The sequence below is a fragment of the Papilio xuthus genome, unplaced genomic scaffold (assembly GCF_000836235.2).
Source record: "Papilio xuthus unplaced genomic scaffold, Pxut_1.1 DF827542.1, whole genome shotgun sequence".
Lineage (NCBI taxonomy): Eukaryota > Metazoa > Arthropoda > Insecta > Lepidoptera > Papilionidae > Papilio > Papilio xuthus.
Window position 1 is genome coordinate 4081221 of NW_013531107.1, and position 27123 is coordinate 4108343.

The 27123-nt window shown below is 32.4% G+C and overlaps 5 protein-coding genes across 5 annotated transcripts; 1 reads left to right on the plus strand and 4 right to left on the minus strand.

Moving 5' to 3' along the window:
- Positions 1 to 2834: 2834 nt before the first annotated feature.
- On the minus strand, positions 2835 to 5802 carry LOC106118893 (glucose dehydrogenase [FAD, quinone]-like). Its single transcript, XM_013313658.1, has 4 exons — positions 5739 to 5802; positions 5404 to 5561; positions 5063 to 5196; positions 2835 to 4782 (listed from the first exon to the last, which is right to left on the minus strand). Exons 1-4 carry the CDS (start codon positions 5744 to 5746, stop codon positions 3196 to 3198), a joined length of 1887 nt encoding a protein of 628 aa, XP_013169112.1. The 5' UTR covers positions 5747 to 5802; the 3' UTR covers positions 2835 to 3195.
- Positions 5803 to 6193: 391 nt separating this feature from the next.
- Positions 6194 to 8884, minus strand: LOC106118778 (glucose dehydrogenase [FAD, quinone]). Its single transcript, XM_013313526.1, has 4 exons — positions 8807 to 8884; positions 8438 to 8598; positions 7864 to 7997; positions 6194 to 7777 (listed from the first exon to the last, which is right to left on the minus strand). Exons 1-4 carry the CDS (start codon positions 8812 to 8814, stop codon positions 6194 to 6196), a joined length of 1887 nt encoding a protein of 628 aa, XP_013168980.1. The 5' UTR covers positions 8815 to 8884.
- A 1022-nt stretch (positions 8885 to 9906) lies between these two features.
- LOC106118879 (glucose dehydrogenase [FAD, quinone]-like) lies at positions 9907 to 13117 on the minus strand. Its single transcript, XM_013313643.1, has 4 exons — positions 13014 to 13117; positions 12807 to 12940; positions 11956 to 12089; positions 9907 to 11613 (listed from the first exon to the last, which is right to left on the minus strand). Exons 1-4 carry the CDS (start codon positions 13031 to 13033, stop codon positions 10042 to 10044), a joined length of 1860 nt encoding a protein of 619 aa, XP_013169097.1. The 5' UTR covers positions 13034 to 13117; the 3' UTR covers positions 9907 to 10041.
- A 3234-nt stretch (positions 13118 to 16351) lies between these two features.
- On the minus strand, positions 16352 to 18817 carry nero (deoxyhypusine hydroxylase nero). The gene is made up of 4 exons (XM_013313580.1): positions 18447 to 18817; positions 17922 to 18245; positions 17327 to 17516; positions 16352 to 16812 (listed from the first exon to the last, which is right to left on the minus strand). Exons 1-4 carry the CDS (start codon positions 18724 to 18726, stop codon positions 16692 to 16694), a joined length of 915 nt encoding a protein of 304 aa, XP_013169034.1. The 5' UTR covers positions 18727 to 18817; the 3' UTR covers positions 16352 to 16691.
- Positions 18818 to 20497: 1680 nt separating this feature from the next.
- Positions 20498 to 25027, plus strand: Glob1 (globin 1). Its single transcript, XM_013313635.1, has 4 exons — positions 20498 to 20539; positions 23272 to 23431; positions 24051 to 24276; positions 24843 to 25027. The coding sequence occupies exons 2-4, from the start codon at positions 23277 to 23279 to the stop codon at positions 24972 to 24974; spliced, it is 513 nt and encodes a 170-aa protein (XP_013169089.1). The 5' UTR covers positions 20498 to 20539; positions 23272 to 23276; the 3' UTR covers positions 24975 to 25027.
- The last annotated feature ends 2096 nt before the right edge of the window (positions 25028 to 27123 follow it).

The following is a 27123-nucleotide window of genomic DNA, read 5'->3' on the forward strand; positions in this document are numbered from 1 at the left end:
TTGCCGTTCATTTGAATCATATTCTTTCAGTAAGATAAAATTATTCCTGGCCCTTAATAATAAAGCTTCAAGTTATAAAGAACAATATCTAACTTTAGCTTTTGTCTTTACCCAGAAAAATGGTTAGGAATATTCTATCAGGTGTTCATTTTTTGTAACTGTTTTTAGCATAAACTGCTTAAGCTTTTTTTAATGTAATGTGTCGTTTGATTTTAATTACTTCCCGTTTTATAAGGATAACAGTAACAGTGGTAGACGCTAGCAACAACATATATTGCACGAATGTGCCGGCTCGACCGCTACAATACTTTTTTTTTTTTTTTTAAGAGGGGGAATGCGTTACGCATACCGGGTGCCTCGGGGAAAGCCACTCCGGTTATGTGGGACTCTCTCCACATCCCTAAAGGGACAAGGAGCCTACCCACTAAACCCCCTCTGGTTCCCTCGTCTCACTGTTTACCGGGGTGTGGGCACATGTGAAATACTCTTCGCACACACCGGTCGGTGACTGGTTTTGAGCCTCCACACAACCGCTACAATACTACCACCACACAGAAGACGTTGGGGAAACAGAAGACGACGTAGAGCACGCGAAAGTAGATTTGTCGGAGGAGGGAACGCATAGGAAAGGAGAAATGTGTTCTCTCTGTGAGTCCTATTCTCCCTCGATTAAATGTAGGCAACGCATCTGAAATTGTAGCTGATAAAAAAAATAATCCAGCTTTTTTGATATCTAATTTTTGTGACTAAAACCATAACCCTGCCGTCAGTAAAGCAAAAATTCTTTAGCCCCTCCATCTGGAACGTAAATCATAAAAATAATAAAGGTATCAATATCTCAGTCAGAAGCTTTTAAGACGTTTCGCAATAAATTCTTAAGGTGGGTCTACACTAGACGAGCCGAGCACGAGCGGGGCACGAGCCGAACCAAAGTTTGTATAGTGTAGACGAACGAGCACGCTTCGTGCACGGCTCATATGGTAGTATTCTGAGAAATACAAAGAGATTTGGCGGTAAACATACAGCGGAAAACTATGTTTGAGGTGAGAGCCTGTTGTAAGCTCACACTTGACACTGCAAGCAGAGCGGCTCGGCTCCTCTAACATAGACCGACCTTTATATTTATAGGTAGAGAGACAAAAGTGGCACTGAAATCGTAAAGTTTTAATCTTAGCGATGGATTTCTTAGAGTCCATAAAACTGCTGCCAGTCACTATTGTCTTGTATAATGAATATAAAATTTAGATAAATCGTATTGTAGCATAATAAGGTCGCTCATTTGTCGAAATTAAACCATAAATCATAATCAAAGATTTTTTGATTAAAAATAGCTTCATGTATTTCTTCGCCGCAAAATCTTTCAAGTCTATCCGTTCCAACAATTTACAAAAAACTACAAAGCTTTCGCTTTACGTATCAATAAAATAATGTCTATAATAACCGTAATTGATATTATTAAATATATAATTTACATTAAGTGGGCGTCCATAAATTACCTGAGGTGTTTAAGGGGGGAAGGGGATCGAAGCAAATCTTATCTAATCTTATGTTGAAGAGGGGGTCTCAGCAAATATCAAGCAATTTTTTTTCTGATTGAAGCAAAAAAAAGCAAAAGCACCAAGCATTTTTTCTTTGTATAATAGCAATCCAACGCGTTTACGTAAGAAAGTTTTGAAAAATCTCATGTGAGATTGGGGGTTGGGAAAGGGGATTGAATAAAATCTCACGACATCTCACCAGAGGGGGAGGGAGGGGCAGAAAATTAAAAAAAACACCTCACGTAATTTATAGATGCCGCCTAATTTAACATAGTATTTAGAAACACATTGGGTATATTTAAATTTTCAATATGTATGAGATGATAAAATATTTGAAAATTAAATTGCTACTAAATTAGGTTTATAATTAATTATTTATGCTGTTTAATATTCTAACACACTAATTTTAATTTTAATTAATGTAATTTTAAACATCTAGGTCTAACAATCGAGTAGGTAGACAACTAATAATTGTTTTTGCGAACATTTTATATTCTAGCGTATTATTTAGTTTATTGACATTTTTTATTAAATATCCTGTGAAAATATAAGATTTTAAGTATAAATCGCTTACTCATTATAATTCTGTACTTGAATATGAAGTATAAAATCGTGTCAGAAAGAATTCACGTTTCATAACTTCTCGAATAATCGGTCATTAAACGCGACTCTAAAAACTTCAGATGAAATCGCTTATTCCAACTGTTAGTCGTTTTCTGCATTGAATGATGTCATTTAAAAGTTTTATATCACACTAGCGGCCACCCGCGACTCCGTCCGCGCGGAATAAAAATAAAAAGACAATTAGTAGCGTATGCGTCCTTCCATACGTATGCCAAGTTTCATCGAGATCCGTTCAGCCCTTCAGGAGTTATCTTCAGACAAACATCCATCCATCTAAACATTCGCGTTTTATAATATTAGTTAGAGAAGACCGCGTTACATGTCATCCAATATTAATGTTATATTATCAAATTGACACTATATTTTCTAATATATAGATGTTATAGTACTTTAACATAAAAAGCGTAGAGGCATTCCATTTATGATTTCCTAAACAATTTTCTACAATATTTTTATCCTCTACTAACAAGCGCGAAAATGTTTACTATCAAAGTCATTTGGAAAACTTCACACACAATGTTATATTTCGTACATAAAGACACATCGATTGAAGCTTATACTAAAGAAGATTAAAGAAATTAATAAAAATACATATGGAGAAAATTTAAATATAATCTTTGACCATGACGTAGGAACGAAAAGATTGATTGCATGAAAAGTGATATAATTTAGAAGAGGATTAGGACAAGGAGATGATGTTTTTATAGCAAATGTTACTTAAATCAAGTATTTTTTATGATAGCATCGACTTCTTTATCTTAACACAGAACAACAGAAGATTGAAGATTTTTTTTCATAACAGGAGGGGAAAACGAGCAGCGGGTACACCGAGTTGTCCTACGACGACCATGGACATCAGCAATACCAGAGGAACCGCAGATGTGTTGCCGGCCTTTGAGATGGTGATACGCTCGGTTCTTGAAGGATTGTTTTAATCTAATGAGAATGAGATTTCTTAATAGATTAATGAAAATACTAGTCGTTAACAGGATTCATATCAACCACGTTTGAAGTAAACTGGAACCTTCATATATCATAGACAGAAATCTTCAGTTCTTTCCACAATTCCATAATCTTCTTTTATTAAATCAGAGCCACGCTCACCAATCATAATCGTTGGTCCGTTAGTATTGCAACTTGTGATATTGGGCATTATACTGGCGTCAATAACACGCAATCCTTTGACATGGTGTACCCGCAGACGGCTATCTACAACTGCTGAACTTGAATCAGGACCCATCGCACATGTTCCCACAGGGTGATAAATTGTAACTGTAACTTCTGGAGATATACATTTCCAATAGTCGTAACTATTTAGTTTGTATTCATTGCATTTTGGCCAATTATATCTACCAAGAAATGCATTAATACTTTTAAAATAATCAGTGTCAATGATAGCAGTCAGCATCCGAATTCCCTCTACGGTAGCTTCAATATCTCTTTCGTCATCTAAATAATTTGCGTATATCAACGGATGATTGAATGGATTACTCGTATTTAAATATATATTTCCATATGAACGTGGCTGTAGCAGGTTAAAACGAAAAATAAAGGAATCATACTTTTCAGTCAGTTCGCAGAAACTTTGGTTTATTGGTTCTTTAAATATGGAAAATATACTTCTTGCATATGACGAATTTTTATCAGCTATATCCAAATGCACTTGGAATTCTGGATATGTAGCGTTTTTGTTTCTGGAATAAAATGCTATAACATGAGGAGCACTGGAGTGCGCTAAATAGCCTGTACGATTATAAGTATAACGCGCAACATCCAAATATTTATCAATATAGTTTTCAGAGCGAGGCTTCCTGCCAAATACTGGAACATTAATGATAATGTGATCCTGTAAATTTTTACCTACTCCTGGTAAATCCACTTTACAATCGATATTTTTTGATTCCAAATGTTTTTTCTCTCCTATTCCTGACAGCATTAATAATTGTGGTGAATTGATAGATCCTGCACTTATAATAACTTCATTTGAAGCAAATACTTTAATTTCTTCACCTTTGTATTTGACTACTACTCCGTAGGCTTTAGACTTATCATCTAGTAGTATTTTTACAACAAAAGCATTCTTCATTATCTTAAAATTTTCTCTGTGTTGTATTTGACTTAAATACGTTGTAGCTGTGCTAGCTCTTCTTCCATTATAAGCAGTATCTCTAGATAGTCCTGCTCCAAGAAGATTAGCCAACTGTAAATCTTCTTGAATTTGTAAGCCAATTTGATTGAACGAATTGAAAACATTTTCAAATACTTTTTCGTCTGTCCAATTAAATGTGTTAATAACTTGAGGTCCATTCAATCCATAGAGGTCTCTTATTTGAGGATTTTGTAACAAATTTTGATCTTGGAGACTTTCTAATTTTTTAAAGTATTTAAAAACAATATCTGGACACCATTCCTTGTTACCGAGATCGAACCATTTCTTGAAATCATTAGCAACACCTCTAAAATATATCATACTATTAATTCCACTTGATCCACCGAGCATTTTTCCGCGAGGCCAATTTACACTTTCTCCGACATTTGCACAATTTCTTTTTCCTGTTGGAGTAGTCTTGTATTGCCAATCGGAGTCAGTCCCAAATAAATGTTGGTCATAATGAGGCACCTGAAAAGAAAAGTAGCATATTTGGAAATAGATTAGAACCCATGCCAATATATAATATTCACATAAAATTGACTAAAATCCAAGGTCAAGCTGGTAAAATAGAACTAATGTAGCTTTTAAGTAAGGCACATTCAAACTACCATCCTTAAGATTATTCTTGACTTCATCGATAATAATTTGAAAGACACATTAAAACATGTTCAGCACAGTTGTAATAATGTTCTAATTTAATATTTGACTATTATCTTTAAGCTACTTTAAATAATTCGTTAATACTAACGTAAGATTCTATTGGTGGGTCACCACCAGCTTCTATTAATAATACTTTCCACTTCTTAACTTCACTTAGGCGATTAGCCACAACACATCCGGCTGATCCTGCCCCGACAATTATAAAATTAAATGTATCACCATCTGAAATAAATAAATTATTGCAGTTAACCTTATGTTAGATTACATTTTGTTAATCGTTGTCTAAAAATCAACACCCTTCAAATTCAATCAAGATTGTATTAACATCAATGGCAGGACTTTGTAATCTTGCATATTTTAAAACTTAATGTAACTGTTTCTACCATTTATAACTAAAAAATAATATAACATCAAAAATGTATTTTTCACCCTTGATGTCTACACTCGGCTCCCACTTGTCAGAAACTAAACAGGTGGATGCGACCATAAAATGAAAAGTCGAAAGGAGATCTTGGAATATATCACTAGTAGTTGGCTTCGTACAGCTATCCTTAAGATGATTTGGAAAATTACTATCTACATTCATCCTGAAATTATTAGTAAATCCATAATTTTAGATAAACGCTTCTAAAATCTCTGAAGATATTAGAAGCATCAATTTACAAAAAGGACAACAACAAGCAGTGACCGTAAAATGAGATCAATTAAGTTATAAGTTAATATCATTTTAAGCAAAATAAGTTAATTAGATTTATTTTTAATACCCCATCATCTTCAAATAATTTATAAACAACACTTTACGATTAACATTTACTTGCTACACTCCTTGCTAACTCATGTTTGAAATATAATATATAAGTAGGTGCGAAACTTGTTTCATTACTAATGACTAGTAGATAAGAGGACTAAAGTATTCTCAGATAAATATTATACTAAATATATAATTTATTTACATATTTACCTACATTTATTTAGGGAGTAATTGAGTAGAGGATCACTGACTTAGCGAACAAGTTATTAAAGTTATAAATCAGTCCGTATTTAAGTTTTTATTAGATAAACTAAAAATAAGAACAAAATTTGTATTCATATTTTTAATAAATAATATTTCAGTCTGTTTAAATGACCCAAACCAACTAATGTAATATTAGTCTCAAAATGATAACTCCGAGTAACCTCGCTAACATTTACGTTTATTTTGTTAATGAGCCACAAATTCTTAATGTCCTTTTTTATTCATATCTTTAATCCCATAATCTTCTTTTATCAAGTCTGAACCTCGCTCACCAATCATGATCGTTGGTCCATTAGTATTGCAACCTGTAATATTGGGCATTATACTGGCGTCGATAACCCGCAATCCTTTGACATGGTGTACCCGCAGACGGCTGTCCACGACTGCTGAACTTGGATCAGGACCCATCGAACATGTTCCCACAGGGTGGTAAATTGTAGTCACGATCTGTGGAGCTATACATCTCCAGTAGTCGTAACTATTTAGTTTATATTTATTGCATTTTGGCCAATTATATCTACCAAGAAATGCATTCATACTTTTAAAATAATCGGTTTTAACGATACGTGTCAGCATTCGGATACCTTCTACAGTAGCTTCAAGGTCTCTTTCATCATCTAAATAATTGGCATATATCAACGGATGATCGTATGGATTACTCGTATTTAAATATATATTCCCACGAGAATATGGATGCAGTAGATTAAATTGATAAACAATAGAGTCATGCTTTTCAATTATCTTTACAAATTTTTCATATATTGGTTCTTTAAACATCGAAAAAAAATTTTTGGCGTCGGTTGAATTTTTATACCAAAAATCCAAATGAACTTCGAATTCTGGATATGTTGCGTTTCTATTTCTCGAATAAAATGCTAGTGTATGAGGAAAACCGGATTGTGCTAATAACCCGGTTCTATTATAAGAGTAAAGCGGAAAACTTATAAGTTTTTCAATTTCACTTTGAGAATAAGGCATAGTTCCGAAAATTGGTACATTTATGGTTAGGTGATCTTGTAAATTTTTACCTACTCCTGGTAAATCCACTTTACAATCGATATTTTTTGATTCCAAATGATTTTTCTCTCCAATTCCTGACAGCATTAATAATTGTGGTGAATTGATAGAGCCTGCACTAATGATAACTTCATTTGAAGCATATACTTTAATTTCTTCGCCTTTGTATTTAACTACTACTCCGTAGACTTTAGAGTTATCATCTAGTAGTATTTTTACAACAAAAGCATTCTTCATTATCTTAAAATTTTCTCTGTGTTGTATTTGACTTAAATACGTTGTAGCTGTGCTTGCTCTTCTTCCATTATAAGCAGTATCTCTAGATAATCCTGCTCCAAGAAGATTAGCCAACTGTAAGTCTTCGTGAATTTCTAAACCTATCTGGTTGTATGATTCTAGAAGATTTTTTACTTGTTCTTGGTCCGTTCTATTAAATGTATTTAAAACCTGTGGTCCATCCAATCCGTATAGATCTCTTATTTTTGGATTTCGTAATAACTTTTGATCTTGTAGACTTTCTAATTTTTTATAATATTTGAAAACAATATCTGGACACCATTCCTTGTTTCCGAGATCGAACCATTGTTTAAAATCATTAGCGACACCTCTAAAGTACACCATGCCATTAATTCCACTTGATCCACCGAGCATTTTTCCGCGAGGCCACTTCACACTTTCTCCGACATTTGCACAATTAGTTTTTCCTGTTGGAACAGTCTTGTATTGCCAGTCGGAGTAAGTTCCAAATAGCCTTTGGTCATACGGTGGTATCTAAAAAAATATTATACATAAATTTTTAATCTTGATGTCTAATTGCCGTTACATATCCATTGGTTTTAAACAAGGTAAATACTAACGTAAGATTCTAGAGGTGGATCACCGCCCGCTTCTATCAATAAGACTTTCCAAGATTTGACTTCACTTAGGCGATTAGCCAGAACACACCCGGCTGATCCTGCGCCGACAATTATGAAATTGAATGTATCACCATCTGAAAGAAAAAATTATTTATATTCGCCTCATCTTAATCAAAATTTGTACAACGCACAGCCACCTTAAATCAAATTAAGACAACCCTTTTTGAACTAATACTAGTCTCGTTATTCGTATTCAAATCCGGAACAGTAAAGTATTCGTACACAAGGCAACGGAAATCTTTGAAACTAATATATATCCTCCTACATGTCTAACAGCCAACTCCTCATTAAAATTGTTAAATCTTACTAATATTAGAAATGGGAAAGTTGAGGTGGATGGATTGATGGATATATGTTTGTTTAATACGATCTTTGGAACCGCCCAACAGATTTTGATGAAATTTAGCACACATGTAGAACATAGTCTTGTATAACATGAGCTACTAATTAAGTTATTTTTAATACCGCGCGGACGGTGTCACGGGCGACAACTAGTATAGCATAAATTTTATACCTTTGATGTCTGCACTCGGCTCCCACTTGTCTGTAATAAGACAAGTTGACGTGACTAACAATTGGAAAGTGGAAATGATGTCTTGAAAGACATCACCAGTATTTGGCTTGGGGCAGCTGTCCTTGAGATAATTCGGTAGACAGTTATTTTCCAGATAATTCCTGCAATAATTATTTAATTCTGAAAATGATCTTGCCAACCGCAATTATTAAAGGTACATTAAATAATACCACAGAACAAATAATAAGGTAGAAAATGGAAATTAAAATTGTAAATATGACAAATTTAAATGTGCAATATTAAATTTTCAATTAAATATACACAATACTTTAAACATTATATACACGAAAATAATAATATTTTTTTTACCCCAACATTTTCCATCAAATTAATCGTCTATAATAATTAAGAAAGGAATAAACTGACTGACTCGACAAACAAAACAACTGGATCTAAAGATCTAACACTTTGTGGTTAACTTTATATTTATATGCACATAAGTTTTTTAAAATAAATACAGATAAGGAAATATACAAACCCTATTATTTTGATGATTACATTAATTTAACTGTCTGTCTGTTTTTATAACGAAGAACTCCAGTGTGGTGAAAATTGTATTAATATTAATATTGTCATCCCTTTCATTCTGCTTTACAAAAATGAGACAACAATATGTTTACAATAACTGTAGCGACAGTCGATAAACATCACATTTAATCTCTCTTTAAAAAATAGAATACTTATTTGAATTTTACTAAGGAGTTTCAGTGAGCTGGTTGAATACTACTTTGTGATATTGAGCTGGTTGAATACAATTTGACAATTGTAATGTATGGACACACGGATCAGTGCCTCAAATTCTTTGTTCCTAAGTTCTATCAGCTTCTGTCTGCCAACTAAAGGACATAGACCTTGCAAAATTAAAAAGTTAAAATTACCATATGCGACATACATAGGCAGAATTAGCGGAACACAAAAAATAATTATTTTTTCGTAAAACTGGTCGATTATCTTTTGTATTTTAGTTCTAATTTGAAAATGGAAGATTAATCGGCAGTCGATTTTTTCGATTGTTTATTTAAATTTTTCATTCATACAACTCTATCAACTGTGCAAATATAACTAACTATTGTATATTCTCCTTTATGTTCCACTATTTCTATCGGCCTATGTATTATTATCGACGAATATGATTTTTATTAAGATTTTTAGCCTCTTAAAAATAAACAGGCAAATGTGTTTATTTTTAAATTAACATTTAATAGGATCTGTTGTAAAAAAAACTTGTTACTTCCTTGTTGTTAGCCCTTCTCCTCTGAAACATGTTTATAAAACCGACAATCAAAACCCACAAAGTTATTCGAATTATAGACATTTATATTTAAAATAAAATAACATTAACAATTAAATAAAGCATTAAAAAAATACTACAAACTAATTTTTTACAAAAAAAACGGAATAGAGGAAGAGCAAGAATAGCGTAAATGCAAGAAGAAAAAGAGAAAGTCGATGTTGTTTTGTTTCAAGAAATAAAGAAGAGCACAGGAAAGAGATTCTTGAGATTTGATCTACAGAAATGGACCTTAAATTATGTCAGTCGTTTTTTAATTCAGCTCTACAATGCCATAATCTTCTTTAATTAAATCAGAACCACGTTCAGCAATCATAATCGTTGGTCCGTTAGTATTACAACTTGTGATATTGGGCATTATACTGGCGTCAATAACACGCAATCCTTTGACATGGTGTACACGCAGACGGCTGTCTACAACTGATGCACTTGGATTAGGACCCATCGCACATGTTCCCACAGGGTGATAAACTGTAGTCACAATCTGTGGAGCTATACATCGCCAGTAATCCGCACTATTCGTTTTGTATGCATTGCATTCTGGCCAGTTGTATCTGCCAAGAAACGCGTTTATACTTCTAAAGAAATTCGTATTAACTATTTCTGATAATATTTGAACTCCTTCTACTGCAGCGTCAAGATCTCTTGTATCGTCGAAATAATTTGGGTATATTAAAGGATAGTCAACAGGTCTATTAGTATTTAGAGAAATATTTCCACGTGAATATGGATGTAACAAATTAAATTGGAAAATGTAAACGCTATGTTCTTCAATTAAATTAGCAAATGTTTGTGCAATCGGCTCTTTATATATAGAAAAGTAATTTTTAGCTTGTGTTGAATTTCTCGGAAATATTATCAAATGGCTTTGGTAATCTGGTATCAAAGCATTTTTGTCTTTAGCAAAAAACGCAAGTATATCTGCAATTCTAGCCTGAGCCCAAGAACCAGTCCGATTGTAAGCATACAGTGCAACATCTAAATATTTTTCATCTGTATTTTCGTAGCCAGGATAATTAGAAAAAACAGGTACGGTCAGTATCATATGATCTTGTAAATTTTTACCAACTGCTGGTAAATCTACTTTACATTGTATTCTTTTAGCTTCCAAATGGTTCTTCTCTCCAATACCGGACAACATTAACAGTTGTGGTGAATTGATAGTTCCAGCACTTAAAATTACTTCAAGTCTGGCAAATATTTTCATAATTTTACCTTTTTGTTTAAGTAAAACTCCATAAGCCCTTTGATTGTTGTCAATAAGAACTTTTAACACCAGAGTGTTTTTAATTAACTTAAAGTTCGTTCTATTTTGAATATAACTTAAATATGTGCTGGCTGTACTAGCCCTTCTTCCATTATATGCAGTGGCTCTAAATATCCCTGATCCTAGAAGCTGTGCTGTTTGCAAATCTTCTCGTATTTTAAATCCCATTTCATTATAAGAACTGAGAACATTTAGAGTTAGATTTCTGTACGTGCTATTAAAAGTATTGATGATTTGAGGTCCATGTAAACCATATGTATTTCTTATCAAAGGATTTTGCAACAACTTCTCATCTTGAAGACTTTGGGACTTTTTGAAAAACTTACGAAGAATGTCTGGACGCCACTCAGGATTACCAAGATTATGCCACTTTTCGTAATCATCAGGTAGGCCTTCAAAGTATATCATGCCATTAATACCGCTGCTACCTCCAAGCATCTTTCCCCTGGGCCAGTGCACTATTTCCCCGACATTTGCTTGGTTGATTCTTCCGGTCGGCGCCGTCTTGTAGTTCCAATCGTATTGAGTCTTTCGTAAAGTTTGATCGAATTGTGGTATCTAAAAGTAATAATTCATGAAAGCATTTTTCGAAGCAAGTGTTTTACGAAAAATACTTAGGGTCATTCAAGAAGCGAAGGTATCACCATCTCAAAGGCCGAAAACGCATCTGCGATTCCTATGGTATTGCAGATATCCGAGGGCATCGATGAACACCTTGGTGTTTCCGCTGCTCGTTTGCTCCCTTCTCTTATAAAAAAAAATACTTTCAATAGGATTACCTATAATTAGCTGATAAACAACTAAGTGATCAGTGTAACTTTAGTTTTATATAACCAGAGAAACTATGCGCTGTCATTTTTTTAAAGAAACCCCAAAAACTACATTATTCTTCAAACTTACATAAGATTCAATAGGCGGATCACCACCAGCTTCTATCAGTAATACTCTCCATTGTGTGATTTCAGTTAACCGATTGGCCAATACACAGCCAGCAGAACCTGCTCCAACTACTATGAAATCGTATGTATCAAAACCTAAAACAAAAGAATGTAGTAAGGATGCGTAAGGGTTGATGCCAACTCGTCAATTCCTCGCGCACCCGGCACTAACCCAGCTCGCGATCGCCGTGGCATCCACTCGTCGTCGCCCCGACGTCGCCGATGGATCGGGATAACGATTGGCTAAAGGTTATGTTATTCTTTAACGAGTAGAGGGCGCGCGATGGCGAGGGAATGGTGATTATGAGACGGTGAACCAGGTGTACAGCAATGCGCCTTCATCTTAATAATCTTGTGGCTACAATTGTACGGACATACCCAGAAAATATTACTATCCTACCAGAACTATAGCATATAAATCAACTGTATAAATTAAGTCGTATAATCCGACAAATTTAAAAATCGTCCGCTTATTCATATATTTATTATCGAGTAACAAATAGTTAAAAAGTGCCGTTTTCGTTTCCGATAAAAGTAATGCGTTGATCGCATTTAAAATTACACCATTAGCATTTGTTAATTGTAACACCTTTATTCGTGTTAGACTGATTACAAAACGAAAGTTGTTTTTAATTTGGTTTTTTTTTTTGGAAATTCTTGTTCTTACTGGAAAGACCTACTTCCATACATAAATAAACTAAAAAAGTAAACAATTGTAACCCTAATTTTAATCGGTTTCCGAGATAGCTAAAATTTTATTTATTTACATATATATATTATGTGTTTTTAATGTGATAAATAATTAATATTAACCTTTGATATCTGCACTAGGCTGCCATTGGTCAGTTATAAGGCAAGTCGACGCCACCATAAAATGATAAGTTGAAAGGATATCTTGGAAGGCAGCACCAGTATTTGGTTTCATGCAGCTGTCCTTGAGAGTACAGCTAAAAATATAATCAAATAACTAGAACCTCTTTTGTAACCACCGTATAACGAATAAAAATAAATTGATCGTACTGGCCACTTTGACTGTACATTATAACGGGCGTAGATATAAAAAATAAAATAAAACAAATGCAATTAAAAAACACGAAAACACAATAGAAATTCACTTTAGAGGCACTGTCATTGTGTTACTGGTTAAATGGGCAAAGCATTTTTAAAGTTAAAAATGAACTCTGATAACAGACAAGGTAATGAGACACAAATATTTGTTTAACAGATAAACACATGCAGTAAGTCAAGATACCTAACATGCCTGCAATATTTTACTTTTCTATTATATTAAACATTTTGTCATTACACTTCATATTTGCTATTCTGTTTCCAAATTAACCTTGACTTTTGTAGAAAAATGTCATAAAATAATTAAAACAATAAAAGATTTATATTACTAATATTGTAAATGCGAATGTTTGGATGGATGGATTGATAGATGGATGGAACGTCTGTATGGATCTCGCTGAAATTTGGCATAGATGTAGAACACAGTCTGGGAGTACACATAGACTATTAATTAAGTTTTATTTCCATGCCACGCGGACGGAATCCCGGGCGCCAGCTAGTTTTAAGTAAAATTGAATTTAATAAACATGTTATTAATAATTTCCGATTTGAACGTTGACTTTTATCTGTGATACAACAAAAGTTATTGAAATCAATTTTAAAGGCTTTATAAAGCTTGAGAACTAAGCTGAATAAGTCTTATTCATACACGTTCAATACAAGATCACATAATGGATTGAGAAAATGAAATAACGTAATAGCTTTTTCATACTTTAATACCAGAGTTAGTAATTTTATCTTATAAAATATATATATATATATTATATAACAGAAAGTCGTGTTAGTTACACTATTTATAACTTAAGAACGGCTTTACCGATATGGCAAAAAATTGGTGAGGAGGTAGCTTACAGCCAGGAGACGGACATAGGATACTATTTATTCGTTTTTTTTCGAATTTATGCCTTGAAGAGTTGCTTTTTATTTAACTTACTAATACTATAAATGCGAATGTTTAGATGGATGTGATGTGGATGGATGGGTGGGCTACGCTAATTAAGTTTTTTTATATAATATATCCACGCGGATGGAGTCGCGGGCGACAGCTAGTTTTACCATAAAATCACAAGGTAATTTATAACGAAAATATACATAAGAAAAATATTAATAACATTTTGATACTTAATTATCGAATAATAACTCATCATCATCATCAGCTCACTATACGTCCCCACCGAGGGGCTCGGAGCCTACCCTAAGTTAAGGTTGATTAGGCCATAGTCAACCACGCTGGCCAAGTGCGGGTTGGTTGACTTCACATATATCTTTGAATTTCTTCTCCGATATGTGCACAACCTGCACATATCACGATGTTTTCCTTCACCGTAAGAATAATAACTAATTTATGACAATCATATTTTTATCTATTTTAATCTTATTTCTTAATATAATACATAGTTATTAATTGCTTAATTAGAACTTTTGGATGTATGTATGGATGTTCGATACTATCAGAACCTGCATTAATCTCGCGGAAATTTGGCATAGATGTAGAACATAGTCTGGAAGAATACTTAGGCTACTGCTTAACTTTTTTTTTAATTCTAAGCGGTCAGAGTCATGGGCAAATGTTAGTTGGCATTAAATCGTTATTTAGGCATGGTTTTACATAAATACTTTTTAAAATCTCTTAGATATTATAAAAAAATATGAGCAACATAAAATCATACTATAAACCAAGTCTTAAACAAGGTAAGCCTCATTTATCCCATCTTTATAGTACTAAAGTGAAAAAGATATTCACAACGGTTTTTAAAGAACATTTACATTTTAAAGGCGTGAATTTAAAACGCTATGAATGGAAGAATATTTAAATTTAACCGATTGTTCATACCAATGTGTTTTAATATTTTAGACTATTATAAATATATATACAGGGTGTAGAGTAGTTTTAGTATAATCGTACTAAAAATTTACTTATTTTTTTACTCGTATTTGTTTTATTAAATTATTATTCATGATTTATTCAATAATTTAATACTATTTGTTTTTAACCGACTAAAGAAGGATGTGTTTTTTTTGTTGCCTCGTAACTTCGCTCCTGTTTGTCCACTTTTCATAATTATTTTCTTGTTTGATTGGTACTGCGTGTCGTATGGTCACATTTATTAAAATCTGATAGTTCTTGAATAATTTTTAATAAACCGTATCAAAAAGTTGGTTGAAAATAGAACAATTTTGAATTATTTTTGTAACATTGGTTTGCTTCGATTTCTCTGTTTTAGAGTTGTTATAAGTCGGATATATGCTTTGGTTTCGACATTGGAAAATTATGAACATACCATATGCAAATTTTTACAACAAAAACCCGCATCTTTTATTGTAAGCCGGATACGAGACATTCAGTTTGTTAACAATTATGCAATTAAAAAAATAAGATACGAAACAAAAAAGTGATCTATTAGCTTTAATTCGCTTCCTATTTTTTTAATTTCCACATTTTTTCGTCAAAAATTTATCAAAATCTTTTTATCTTATAAAAAAAATTTTTTTTTTCTTCAATAGGTATTTTTTGTAGTACTAATATATTTTAGGATAGTTTCCTTCTGCCTTGTCCCACGAACGGTGTTCCATAGGATTCGAAGTATCGCCGCACTCTGCGGTCGCCGTGAGCGTGGGACCACACCGCCGCGTGGAGTTGCTCAATCAGTTCCAGAGTTGTCACACTGATAGGTACTTCATGTGTTAACCCAAAAAATGTACCTCTCTCTTCATCTAGGAAATCGCTTACCTAAGAATACATTTTGTAATATGGATACCAATAATTTTATAATAACATTTCAACAATTTAGAACTAAAATAAATCAATTATGTAATTTTCAAGAGAATAATTATAAGATCTTGTGTTTCTGACGTGAAAACAGACAAACAGATTGTACAATATATATAGTGGGAAACGCAAATTTAATAGATTTAATCTTTATAATAATTCTTCAAAAACTCAATTAAAAAAGGTTACTTACAACTCCATTAACTATAATACTGAAAATAAAAATAAAAAATGTCTTCCAAAAAATCATTCTCACAAATTACTGAGTTTTCTCATCTACATTTTATTTGGCAGTTGAAATAACAATAACATACTACGGAATTCTTAATCGCTTTTTTATTATATTTCATGAAACAATAACATTTTTATTGCAAATTCAATTCTACAAATAAATAAAACCCAAGTATTTGTTTATGGGAATACAAGAAAAAAAAACAAAAATGTATGCATTATTTATTTAAAATACTGAAACAATTTTGTTTAAACAAAATAAAAATTACCTCTTTCGTATTTATAATTGATAGTTGACCAAAGAATTTGTGTAAAAACTAAAGGCCTAGTTTGGACATTCAAAATATTTTCGACAAAATTTCTACAAAAATGCGTACAGCGCCCCTAACGGACATAAATCACACTACGAAATGTCATACAAATTTTGACATATTTTTCTATGACGTCACGAAGTCAAAAATATTTATACTAGGCCATCAGCTCATTAATCATTTCAATAAATAAAAAACCTTTTAAATTAAAAAAAAAACATTTTTGGAATAGCCAACTGGCAACTTATCAATCATATAATTTTATAAAAGTTTTTTTTTTAGAGTTAAATATTTTTTTTAATATTATACATATAATATTTAAGCCTTGACCGTTAGTAAAGTATTGGCATACTGGAATTCCGGACTGTTCTCATATTCAGACATATCTAGCGCCACCTCGCAACTCTCTCTAACAACACGTCTTGGATCATTTAGGAACCTGAAAACGAATTTACATTTATAATTATTAAATTTAAAAATAAAACATATTACGCGCACTTCATAAAACATGTTTAGGCACAGAAAACATCAAAACTTGCCACAACTAAATCTTACTAATATTATAAATGAGAATGTTTGGATGGGTGGATGGATGTTTGTTTGAAGGTATCTCCAGAACGGCTGAAATTTTTTAATTACGCGCGGATGGAGTCGCAGGCGACAGCTATTGTTCAAATAAATTACAAATAAACATGTGACCATTAGAAAATTTATGGAAATGAAGTTTTTGCTAACAAATTTTTTAGTTACTTTTCAGCCTCATAGAGGCGCTGTACAAGTCCATTGGCAATCTTCAAAAAATTGTTTTAGAAAAAACAACATATTTTGATTAAAGTCCAACAATGTGTGACTTTGTACAAGTAAACTGTAGCAACAATTTATATTAATTAATAAGTTCTTTTAGACATCATCTAATTTTTGCATAAAACTAAAAAGGGCATCAAAATACTAACCGCTTTAAAACTTCAGTGCATTCATCAGTGGCTATAGAGCCAAGAGCTTCAGCTGCCTCATGTCTGACCATCTCATGCTCATTGGTGTCCTCTAATGTCTGCTTCAAGTACGGCACACTGCGCTCATCTTGCATCTGACCAAACACAAATGCCACTTCATGACGGAATAATGCACTACTTGCTTTAAGACCTGAAATCAAAACATTTATATTAGAACTAGCTGTCGACTTTGTCCGCATGGAACTCAAAACACTTAATTTGTAGCCTATGTGTTCTTCCAGACTATGTTCTACATCTCTGCCAAATTTCAGCAAGATCCATACAGACATTCTGGAGATATCTTCTAACAAATGTCCATCCATCCATCCAAACATTTGCATTTATAATATCAGCAAGAAGATAGATAATGTGCAGTAATAAAAAGATATATCCATACATTTTTGTGCACATGTTTTGGTGATGGAAATACATATAACACAGGTAAAAGACACAAAATATGTTGGATACTTAGAGATCTTTTATCAGGTATGTTTTAATGGATGAGACATTAAAACTTATGACACAATGACATACATTATCACATCAAATCAATTACCTTCACCCAAAGCACTGATACTCTCCGTTGTACCCAAATTTCTTAAACTGAACATCGCTCGGTATCTTTCAAATAAAGATTTACTTTCATCCATAAGAGTTTTCTTTAAGCAATCAACATCTGATTCAGTACTTGGTGGAGCTGGATCCACTGAGCTATACAGACTCTTTGATAAATTAACATCATTTCCACTTTCATTTGAAATCCAATTTAACCTTTGCAAAGCAATTTGACATGTTTCAGCAACCTCAATAGCTTGATCATGTTGATATTTCTCTAGAATCTCTCTTAGATTTGGATCACCAATAGCACCCAGTGCCTCACCTGGAACATAGATATGAATATTAAAAGATTCAAATTCTTAAGTATTTGGAATTCAACATTAAATTAATTGAATTGTGAATCATACACTATGGATATAATCTTTACATAGTATAGGGCTTGGCTTCTAGTAGACTAAAATTCTCTACGTTCTTATCAATGTTATCATGTACGTGAGGACTTAAAAATGATAAAAATACATACCGGCTTCATGGCGTACTATGGGGTCTTGTTCTGTATCTTCTAACACTTTTCTTAACACCGGAATTGCTCTTTTATCTTGCATTTGACCTAAACAATATGCTAGCTCGTGTTTTAGCAAAACTGATTCATCTTGGAAACACTCACTAATACATTCTATCGAGGTTTCGCCGCCCAAGTTTCGCAAACTGAAAAGTGCTCTAAAACGCTCCTTCATCGGTCTTGAAGGGTCGTTTAACACCTTTCCAATATTTTTGATAGCTGACTCGCTAACATTCACCATTTTTGTATTTTTACAAAATAAATTACCAACAAATAGGCGAATAAAACGTGTTCCGTTTTCAAAATGTTTTGTTCTGTGGTGACAGCTGACAGGTAAATATGTCACTTTGACAGATTTGGATAGTTTTAAAATTTGAAATACTTAGAGAAAACATAAAAAGGTGACATTGATAGTTTATTTATTTAATTATTTAAACTTTTTACACAAAATAACAAAAAACATAACGTAAGAAATACAAAGGAGCAAAGGGTCGTATTAAAAGTGAACTTAACTCTAACACAGTGCTTTTACAGCTGACCCTAAGATAGAGAACCTATCATCTTTTTAATTATTGAATTTATCTAATAATCCGTTTCCTTTTCTAACACATATTTCATTTATAAAAATTAAAATCATATTAAACATGTTAATCATAATACATTGTTTACTAAGATTTAAAAATAATTGATGTCATTTTTAATACTTAAATTATTCTCACGCTGCGTGCGCAAAAACAATACACGTTAGCCTATTTTTGTTGTTCTCATTATTATATATATTAGTGTTCATATGAGACAGGAAATTATTTCTGACGTACTCTGACGGACAGAGCTTATTGAGCAAGACTGCCGTACGGTCAGTTTATTTAAAAAAGTACCTATTCCACCAATACAATATATTATTTCCAGCTGCGATTGTTGTAACCTAATACCATTTTCCGTCTAGTACTATTTTCGAATTCAAAAATAGATTTTAACAAAGCTCTAAACAACAGTTGCGTTAATATTGTTGCTGAAAATTAAACATAAAATACAAATTATACACAAATTATAATTGTAAAGCAATGTACTAACACCAACACTTTATAAATTAATATTCAAATATATCGATGGATATCTAAATATGTTTAAATTACCGCTTAATTTATTTAAGTGCCGCCCTTAAGTCCTTAATTGATTATTAAAGGAGTTAAATAGCGGCGAGAAAACGATGTTTTTCCAGGCCCTCCACCGATATACAGACTGACATCTGACTAATACATGTTATAGCCATAGGAAAGGAGAGATGAAAATTTGAGCGTACGTTAATGTAGTTTTTAATCGATCATTGTTCAAAGTTGCAGATGTTTAAAGAATATAGAAATTGTCTATTTTATTTAACTTCATATTACAGGCGTCTTGTATTGTGATACCAAAGCATGTCAATTGGTACCGCATTATATTCTAGTTAGAATGAAAAATTGACTCGGGCTTTCGTCCGGTAAGCGTCTTTAACATAGTTTATTTTTAAGATAATCTTCAAAATTAATATGCTTACGGATATGTTACCACTGCTTATAGATCTGCATATAACATATTGACATCCCTTTCATGTTTATAAAAGAAATAGAGATAACAACGTTTTTGAACCAGATGTTTCGACAGTGTAAATGGTTAATAGAAAGTTCTTTGAGCCGGTTTAACAAGTTGTGCAGATGTCATCCCAACATTACTGTGTTCGTTCAAAAACTAAATAATTCAGAGCTTACTTATGGTTTTTGTATATTTAAAATTACATGCAATATCATTGTTATTATAGAGGGAAACGTAGTGGTCGAAAACGGATTGGAAGTTAACATTCTGAAAACATTCTCACATCTCAGTACGACACTTCTGTCGAATCGTGGCGCGCGTGCTCTACAGATTTTTTTTTTAATTTTTACCAGCCAGTGTCTTCTTTTTTTTTTTATTTCATGTGATTAAAAAGTATCGATATTTGATTTTTTTTCGTATTTGGAACAATTTTTTTTTTAATTACGTAGGAGCGTCGAATTTTTGGAATTTATAATTTCTAGGTTGGTATTTTTTTTTATTATTAATTAGACTTAATTAAAACGACTGTTTTTAATACCTTTTAAGCATTTATTTACCGTTTCAATATTTTCATTCATTATTTTTGTTTTATCATTTTACAATTTAACTTTTTGTCCTTATTATTATATAATCATTTTATATCATCTAACCGTATATTAAAATATTTATTTAAATACGAACTTCAATATATCCTCACTAGTTTCCAATCAGTGTCGACATTTTTTGTTTCCTACTAACATTACAAATGCTTTGTAATCGTCAAATTGGCACGAAACCAGGGGAATTTTATATGTAGCTATTTTTTGTTAATCGTCAGTTAAATAAATCAATTATCTTTGCAATAAAATACGAAACAAATTTATTTTTATCTTGACCTTTATATTTTTAGTTTTTTTTTTAAAAAAAACAAGTTCTAGCCATTGATATTGCAATATAAAGCCTCTCATTATGATTCCGTTTCGAAATTTAAAAGTTTTCATACAACAATTCAAATGGTTACAAGACATTAACTTGATTGTTCACCCTACATAGGAATTGAGATTATTATCATTTATGCGACGGCACTCAATAACTTTGGTACAGCGAAAAATACTCATCATCACCAAATATTCATCACCATCAGCCTGTTTTAGTTCATTGATGTGAGTAGGACTTAATATTTAAGAAACGAGTTACGATTTTAAAAAAAAATCTCTTTTGTTTCATTTGACCATGTATCCCAGATCACTTATAAATGGCCAGCTGTTTGCCTACATGTTTAAAAATATGAATAAAAAAGTTTTAACAGATTAAAAATAATTACTACAGTCACATTTTAAACTAAAATAAAGTCTTTATTTATGCTTCTAATTATTCTATAAATAGCTAGGGAATAATAAATAGTCAAAGAATCTTCGATAGTCCATGTAAATGAGCAATACAAATATAAAACTGCTTTTCATCTTAGTAAATAATATTTGATCTAATTGACATCCGGTTCATGATTGAACATATAAGTGCGTATGTTTGATTATGTACTTATTTAATATGTGTTTACAATTGTCTTGACATAATAAAAATTATTAAAAATTTTGTACGCCTCATTTAATATTCTAAACCACTAAACAAAACATAATGTCATGCCTATTATCTTTGACAAAACGGGGATAACGATATGTTTAAAACGGGATTATCGGTCTCAGAATCGCACGGTAAGAATGATTAAAAAGTGTAAAAAATTGTTTGAGACCATTATCTAATCACAAGCAAGTTTAAACAAAGAGATTCAAATATAATATAAGGTATAGAGCAGACATTACGAGCATTTTCTTTCAAATATTTTAATCATAAACGAACAACCGAACAACGAACAATGTTCACGAACGTCGAACTAAACAAGGGAAACTGTACTAATAATATAAATAGATGGATGTATGAAGGTATTTCTTATTTAGCATGCATATAGAACAACATAGAACATAAGAGCGTTGGTAGCTCAGGGGTCAAGCACTTGACTTGCAATCTGCAGATCGTGGGTTCAAATCCCACCATGTACCAATGTGTTTTTCGATTTCCGATTTACATATGTACATTTATTCGACGTTCTTAGGTGAAGGAAAACATCGTGATGCAACCTGCACATATCTGACACGAAATTTAAAGATATGAGTAAAGTCAATCAACCCGCATTTGGGCAGCGTGGTTGGCTATGACCTAATCCCGAGAGGCAGCTGCCTCGGCAGCTGGCGCAGACGGGGCCGCGGATAAGAGCGAAAGCGTGCCCGTGGTCCCGTCCCGATGCGTTGGAGGAACAGAGAGATTTAGTGGGTGGCTATGACCTAATCACCCTTAACTTAAGGTAGGCTCCGAGCCCCTTGGTGGGGACGTATAGCGAGCTGATGATGAGTATAGAACATAGTCTGATGAAATACATAGGCTTCTTATGAAGTTTTTTTTAATTGCGTGGACGGAGTCGCGGGTGACTGCTAGTGAACAATAACAAAAACATTCTTTACACTAAGTAATTGAACTCTAGCTTCAATAGGTTATCGTCGTAAAAACATGTCGATTAAACCTAACATGACGTTGCTAATAAAACTATCGTTATTTACCGTTAATTCGAGATAAGGAAGTCTAATAAATATAAACATAGCAAAAATGCACAGTACAACTTGACGAGGTAATATTTTATTTTCGTTATATAATTAAAAAACCTTTCTTACGATGGAGGAAAGCATCTTGACATATCTGAGAAGAGGTTCAAAGATATGTGTGAAGTCAACCAACCCGCACTGGGCTAGCGTGGTTGATGGCCTAGTCACACCTAACTTAGAGTACGTGGGGACGTATGGTGAGCTGATGATGATGATGTTCATTAAAACATCACTTTTTATTGATTTAAAATCAAAAAGTTAGTCTGACACTCATGGAAAGACGACCCGAATGACACCTAATCCGTCAAAATCGGTTTATGTTTTTAAGCTACAGACGATGGCTATAGAATTAATATAAACTCACATACTATGTGTGAAGCAAGCGCTCTACTGGCGCTTGTAGAGCGCTTGCTTCACACATAGTATGTGAGTTTGTATGTTAATTCTAAACTTGATATTCTGGACTTACGATACTTTACGTAGGAGCCATGGACATAACGCGCGAATAAGATTACTCTTTAAATCAGTTGGATAAAAATAACAAATATTCCTAATATTGTCTCCATCCATTTGTCCCACAGTCACAATGGGGGGTTGGTTGAGCTACCTATGGTGGGGAGGTGATCCCGAAGAAGTAAACCCTGTATCCGGTCTGACGAGGAGAGAGGTACACGCCGTGCAGAAGTCCTGGGCGCCCGTTAACAAAAACTCCGTGGCTACCGGCACTGAGCTGCTCAAAAGGTTGTTTTAAAATCTTTTCTCTCAATAACTTCGCTGATTATAACGTGCTAAGTAATATTTGTAAAGTTTATCTGTAGATAAATGTTTGTTTTACATTTTTCTAGCTACAATACACCCATATTTGTAAAGGCAATAGGCGGTAAAACGGTATTCGACGTATCGAGACACTTTTTTTCGATCTTTAATTCTCAACTTCTATTGGCCGATAATATAAGATCATTGTACCATTACATTTACAGTCTACTCTTTCAAAACTACTGCGTTCAATTCAATGAACAGATAAAAGTCATATTGTACGAGTATACAAACAACCGAATTCAATCTGGCTCCATTGTGAATGACATTTCTATGGCACATAAAAATAAATGTGATTATATTTTTAAACAAACTTTCTGGCTTTCATAGACTATTCTGCCATTTATATGATTTTATGTTTATGTTTTACTCTTTAGAAAATTATGTAATTTTATATATAATATCAAAAACTAATTAACTTGATTAATAAATTAATAGTCTCTACCAAAGTAACTTAATTAAATTATATATAAAGTAAGTTAACTATAGAACGATTAATTAATAACTTAATTGATATTAAAAAAAATCGTTTAATATTGTTTAGATTTTTCCGCGCTTACCCAGACGCCAAAGATTTCTTCAAAATGATAGCAAAGCTATCAGAGGAAGAATATTCGGATAATTTCCAATTCAAGGCTCACGTTATCAATTTGATGGCGGCATTAAACCAAGCGGTAACTAACCTCAACCAGCCCGAAGTTGTCGCAGTTATGATGAATAAAATCGGAGAGTCACATAAAAGGAGGAAAATTCAAGAACAACATTTTCATGTAAGATTGCTTTTTTTTTAATATGGATGATTAAACGAAATGGCAAAATGCATCTACACGCCTGTATTTTCTATGGTCTTTCTATTATATCGGTCAAATGTGCCAATCGTAAAAACAGCTGCGGACTCTACCACTATTTAACTCTATGCATATAAAGAATAACAATTTTATTGCTACTGCACTACAAACGATTTTATATCTCTATAATTTTGACAAGCCTATGCTTTATCGAGAAAACCTGAGGTGAATTATCTTACTTGTTATAAATGCGAATGTTTGGATGGATGGATAGATGTTTGTTTCAAGGTATCTCCGGAACAACTAAACGGATCTCACTGACATTTAGTATAGTTGTAAAACATAGTATAGAAGAACACGTATGCTACTTATTATTATTTTTTTTAATTCTGTTGATAATGATGGAGTCGCGGGCGACAGCTGGCTATTTACATTCTAACCTAATTTTAATAGTAAATTGGTTAGAAAGAAAAGTTTAAATAAAAGCAAGGTTATATAATCGACTACTATTATTCTATATCAATTTAATGGTTTCATTTTCTCTACAGGACTTAAAAGAAGTTATTGTGAAGATGTTCATTGAAGTACTGAAACTAGACGACTCTACACTCGGCGCTTGGGGCAAGACAGTTGGCTTTTGGTACAAACACATATTCGAAACATTGAACACAGATAGATAGGAACTTAATTTATTTAAAGACTAAAAAATAAACACTTTTATTAATTAGATTGGTACGAGTATATGTAAATAAAATGTTATATAATTTCATAATCATTTGTATTAGGTATTATTGTAATTATATTATATACTTATCTATATATGATTTAATATAAGAAATAATAAAAAATATTATGTATGTAAAACCAAAAAGTAGTTAATAAATTAAATATAATAAGTTTTAATATTATACAATTTATATTTAAAATACGACATTTAAATGTAAAACAAAATGACTATGATGTTTATTAAATTAGTCGAAAATAAATCAGAATATATTTTTATTAAAACAAATTTTATCTTTATTCACCTTTTGAAAAAATACAAGCAAATTTTATTTCTCACAAATCTGTGCTCGTGGAAAATATATTATACTACTTGTCTACGTCTCCAGTAGTTATTTATTCAATGTGAAACTTGACTGAGAGATGTATTGAAATTTAAAGGAAATGAATCGTACGAGAACGTGACCAGCATCAAATTTTCAAGACTCTGAATTATGCAAGCTTAACATCCCAGAGCGTCGGGACTCGATGTTACAATTTTTTTCACAATCCCTGAAAAAGTTTTGCCTTTGAAACCTTAAAAAAACTTGATTTGTAAGAACAAAGTTTGATTATTTAATTTTGCCTTCAGAATAAGGTAAAAAAAAGTTGGTATCAACCGAGATGAATATAATTCTTCGGTAAGCTTAGATTTTACAGCGAAACGAAGGAAAATGGTTTATTCCCGAAAAGTAATAATTATGAGATGGTTAATTATGCAGCACTGCTTAGGCTGCTCTTAATTACAGAGTTCGCATCAAACTAATAACAGCGATATATATTTGCTGCAAATAACTGAATTAATAATAATAAATACGTGAACTTTTTGTACAACATACAAGTACGCCCATGTGACGTTATTAGTATCATAAAAACAGAAGGGAGTGGGATCATAGTATTTATTATTCTATGATAGACATTCTTCCAGATTCATTCGCTAAACTCTTAACTAGAAACACGATATTGCGCTGACACGATCGAGCTTGGCCGTTGTTTTTCTCAATGAACTGTGGAAGCAAAAAGCATAACCCAGTGGACGTGCCAAGACCACTTCCCATGGGATGCTATCCTGTACCAGTACCGCTAGAGACACTGATGGAAAAATGTCAACCGGATCCAAACATATACAATCAAAGATGAAAAACATCAACAGATATGTGAATGCAAAATAATATAAGCTTATCGGATGTCAATAGGTCGTGTGACGTGAACTCTACGATATAAAATCTATGTCATGTGATCAAAGTGTTTGTTTGTTCAATTTGTTTGGGTCAATTGCAAACAATACTTCAATGATAGATTTTTATTCGATCATAAAATCGTTTGATGTGTTCTCTTATTTCTGTTATAAAATATATTTTTACTTACTATTGTCAAATTGCTTTTCAACTATCAGATCAAGTTTAATCAACAAAAATTATATATTAATTGTCACTAAAGATTAATTTTGTACCAACAAAATTTTTTTGAACTCTTTAATCATAAAAAGCCTGGATGACCGAGCTTTGCTCGGTGTTTTTTTTTAATTGTGTTTTTTTAGAAATTATATTTAAGTACGAATAACTAATAAAATGATGAAATATGAATAATATTTTTCGATCTTACCGATAGAAAAAGTTAAGTTTATATTTAAGTTGATTATCGATAAAACACGAATAAAATGACATTTTCTAAAAATGATTCCTAGCTAGATCGATTCATCGCCCCCGAAACCCCCTATATACTAAATTTTATGAAAATCGTTGGAGCCGATTCCGAGATTCCAATTATATAAATATACAAGAATTGCTCATTTAAAGATATAAGATGAAAATTCTCCATTAGTTTGCCATGGTATAAAAATAGTTAATTTTATATCTTCTATTAGTATTCCCTTGGGACGCAGTCTTTATAATCCAAGTGTATGGGGTCGGCTGAACTGCACGCATCTCGCATACTAATTACAAGTCAGTGTTTCTCATACAAAATACATAGCGAGATTATAAAATATGTTGCTTGCGAAAAAGGATTTCGGAAGCATTTCTTGATCATATTAATAGTAGCACGTGCGACTTAATGTATAATAAA

What these genes read in the sequence shown, in the direction of transcription:
- LOC106118893 (XM_013313658.1), bottom strand. An exon ending in GCCGAGTGTAGACATCAAGG is followed by an intron (nt 5,197 to 5,403) that starts GTGAAAAATACA and finishes TATTTATTTCAG; the next exon opens with ATGGTGATACATTTAATTTT. An exon ending in ACCCACCAATAGAATCTTAC is followed by an intron (nt 4,783 to 5,062) that starts GTTAGTATTAAC and finishes TTTTCTTTTCAG; the next exon opens with GTGCCTCATTATGACCAACA.
- LOC106118778 (XM_013313526.1), bottom strand. An exon ending in GCCGAGTGCAGACATCAAAG is followed by an intron (nt 7,998 to 8,437) that starts GTATAAAATTTA and finishes TTTTTCTTTCAG; the next exon opens with ATGGTGATACATTCAATTTC. An exon ending in ATCCACCTCTAGAATCTTAC is followed by an intron (nt 7,778 to 7,863) that starts GTTAGTATTTAC and finishes ATATTTTTTTAG; the next exon opens with ATACCACCGTATGACCAAAG.
- LOC106118879 (XM_013313643.1), bottom strand. Translation starts at nt 13,033, where the DNA reads ATGTACAGTCAAAGTGGCCA. An exon ending in GCCTAGTGCAGATATCAAAG is followed by an intron (nt 12,090 to 12,806) that starts GTTAATATTAAT and finishes CTTTTGTTTTAG; the next exon opens with GTTTTGATACATACGATTTC. An exon ending in ATCCGCCTATTGAATCTTAT is followed by an intron (nt 11,614 to 11,955) that starts GTAAGTTTGAAG and finishes TATTACTTTTAG; the next exon opens with ATACCACAATTCGATCAAAC.
- nero (XM_013313580.1), bottom strand. Translation starts at nt 18,726, where the DNA reads ATGGTGAATGTTAGCGAGTCAGCTATCAAAAATATTGGAAAGGTGTTA. An exon ending in TATCAGTGCTTTGGGTGAAG is followed by an intron (nt 17,517 to 17,921) that starts GTAATTGATTTG and finishes TTTTGATTTCAG; the next exon opens with GTCTTAAAGCAAGTAGTGCA. An exon ending in TGCACTGAAGTTTTAAAGCG is followed by an intron (nt 16,813 to 17,326) that starts GTTAGTATTTTG and finishes ATTCGTTTTCAG; the next exon opens with GTTCCTAAATGATCCAAGAC.
- Glob1 (XM_013313635.1), top strand. Translation starts at nt 23,277, where the DNA reads ATGGGGGGTTGGTTGAGCTACCTATGGTGGGGAGGTGATCCCGAAGAA. An exon ending in GGCACTGAGCTGCTCAAAAG is followed by an intron (nt 23,432 to 24,050) that starts GTTGTTTTAAAA and finishes AATATTGTTTAG; the next exon opens with ATTTTTCCGCGCTTACCCAG. An exon ending in TTCAAGAACAACATTTTCAT is followed by an intron (nt 24,277 to 24,842) that starts GTAAGATTGCTT and finishes TTTTCTCTACAG; the next exon opens with GACTTAAAAGAAGTTATTGT.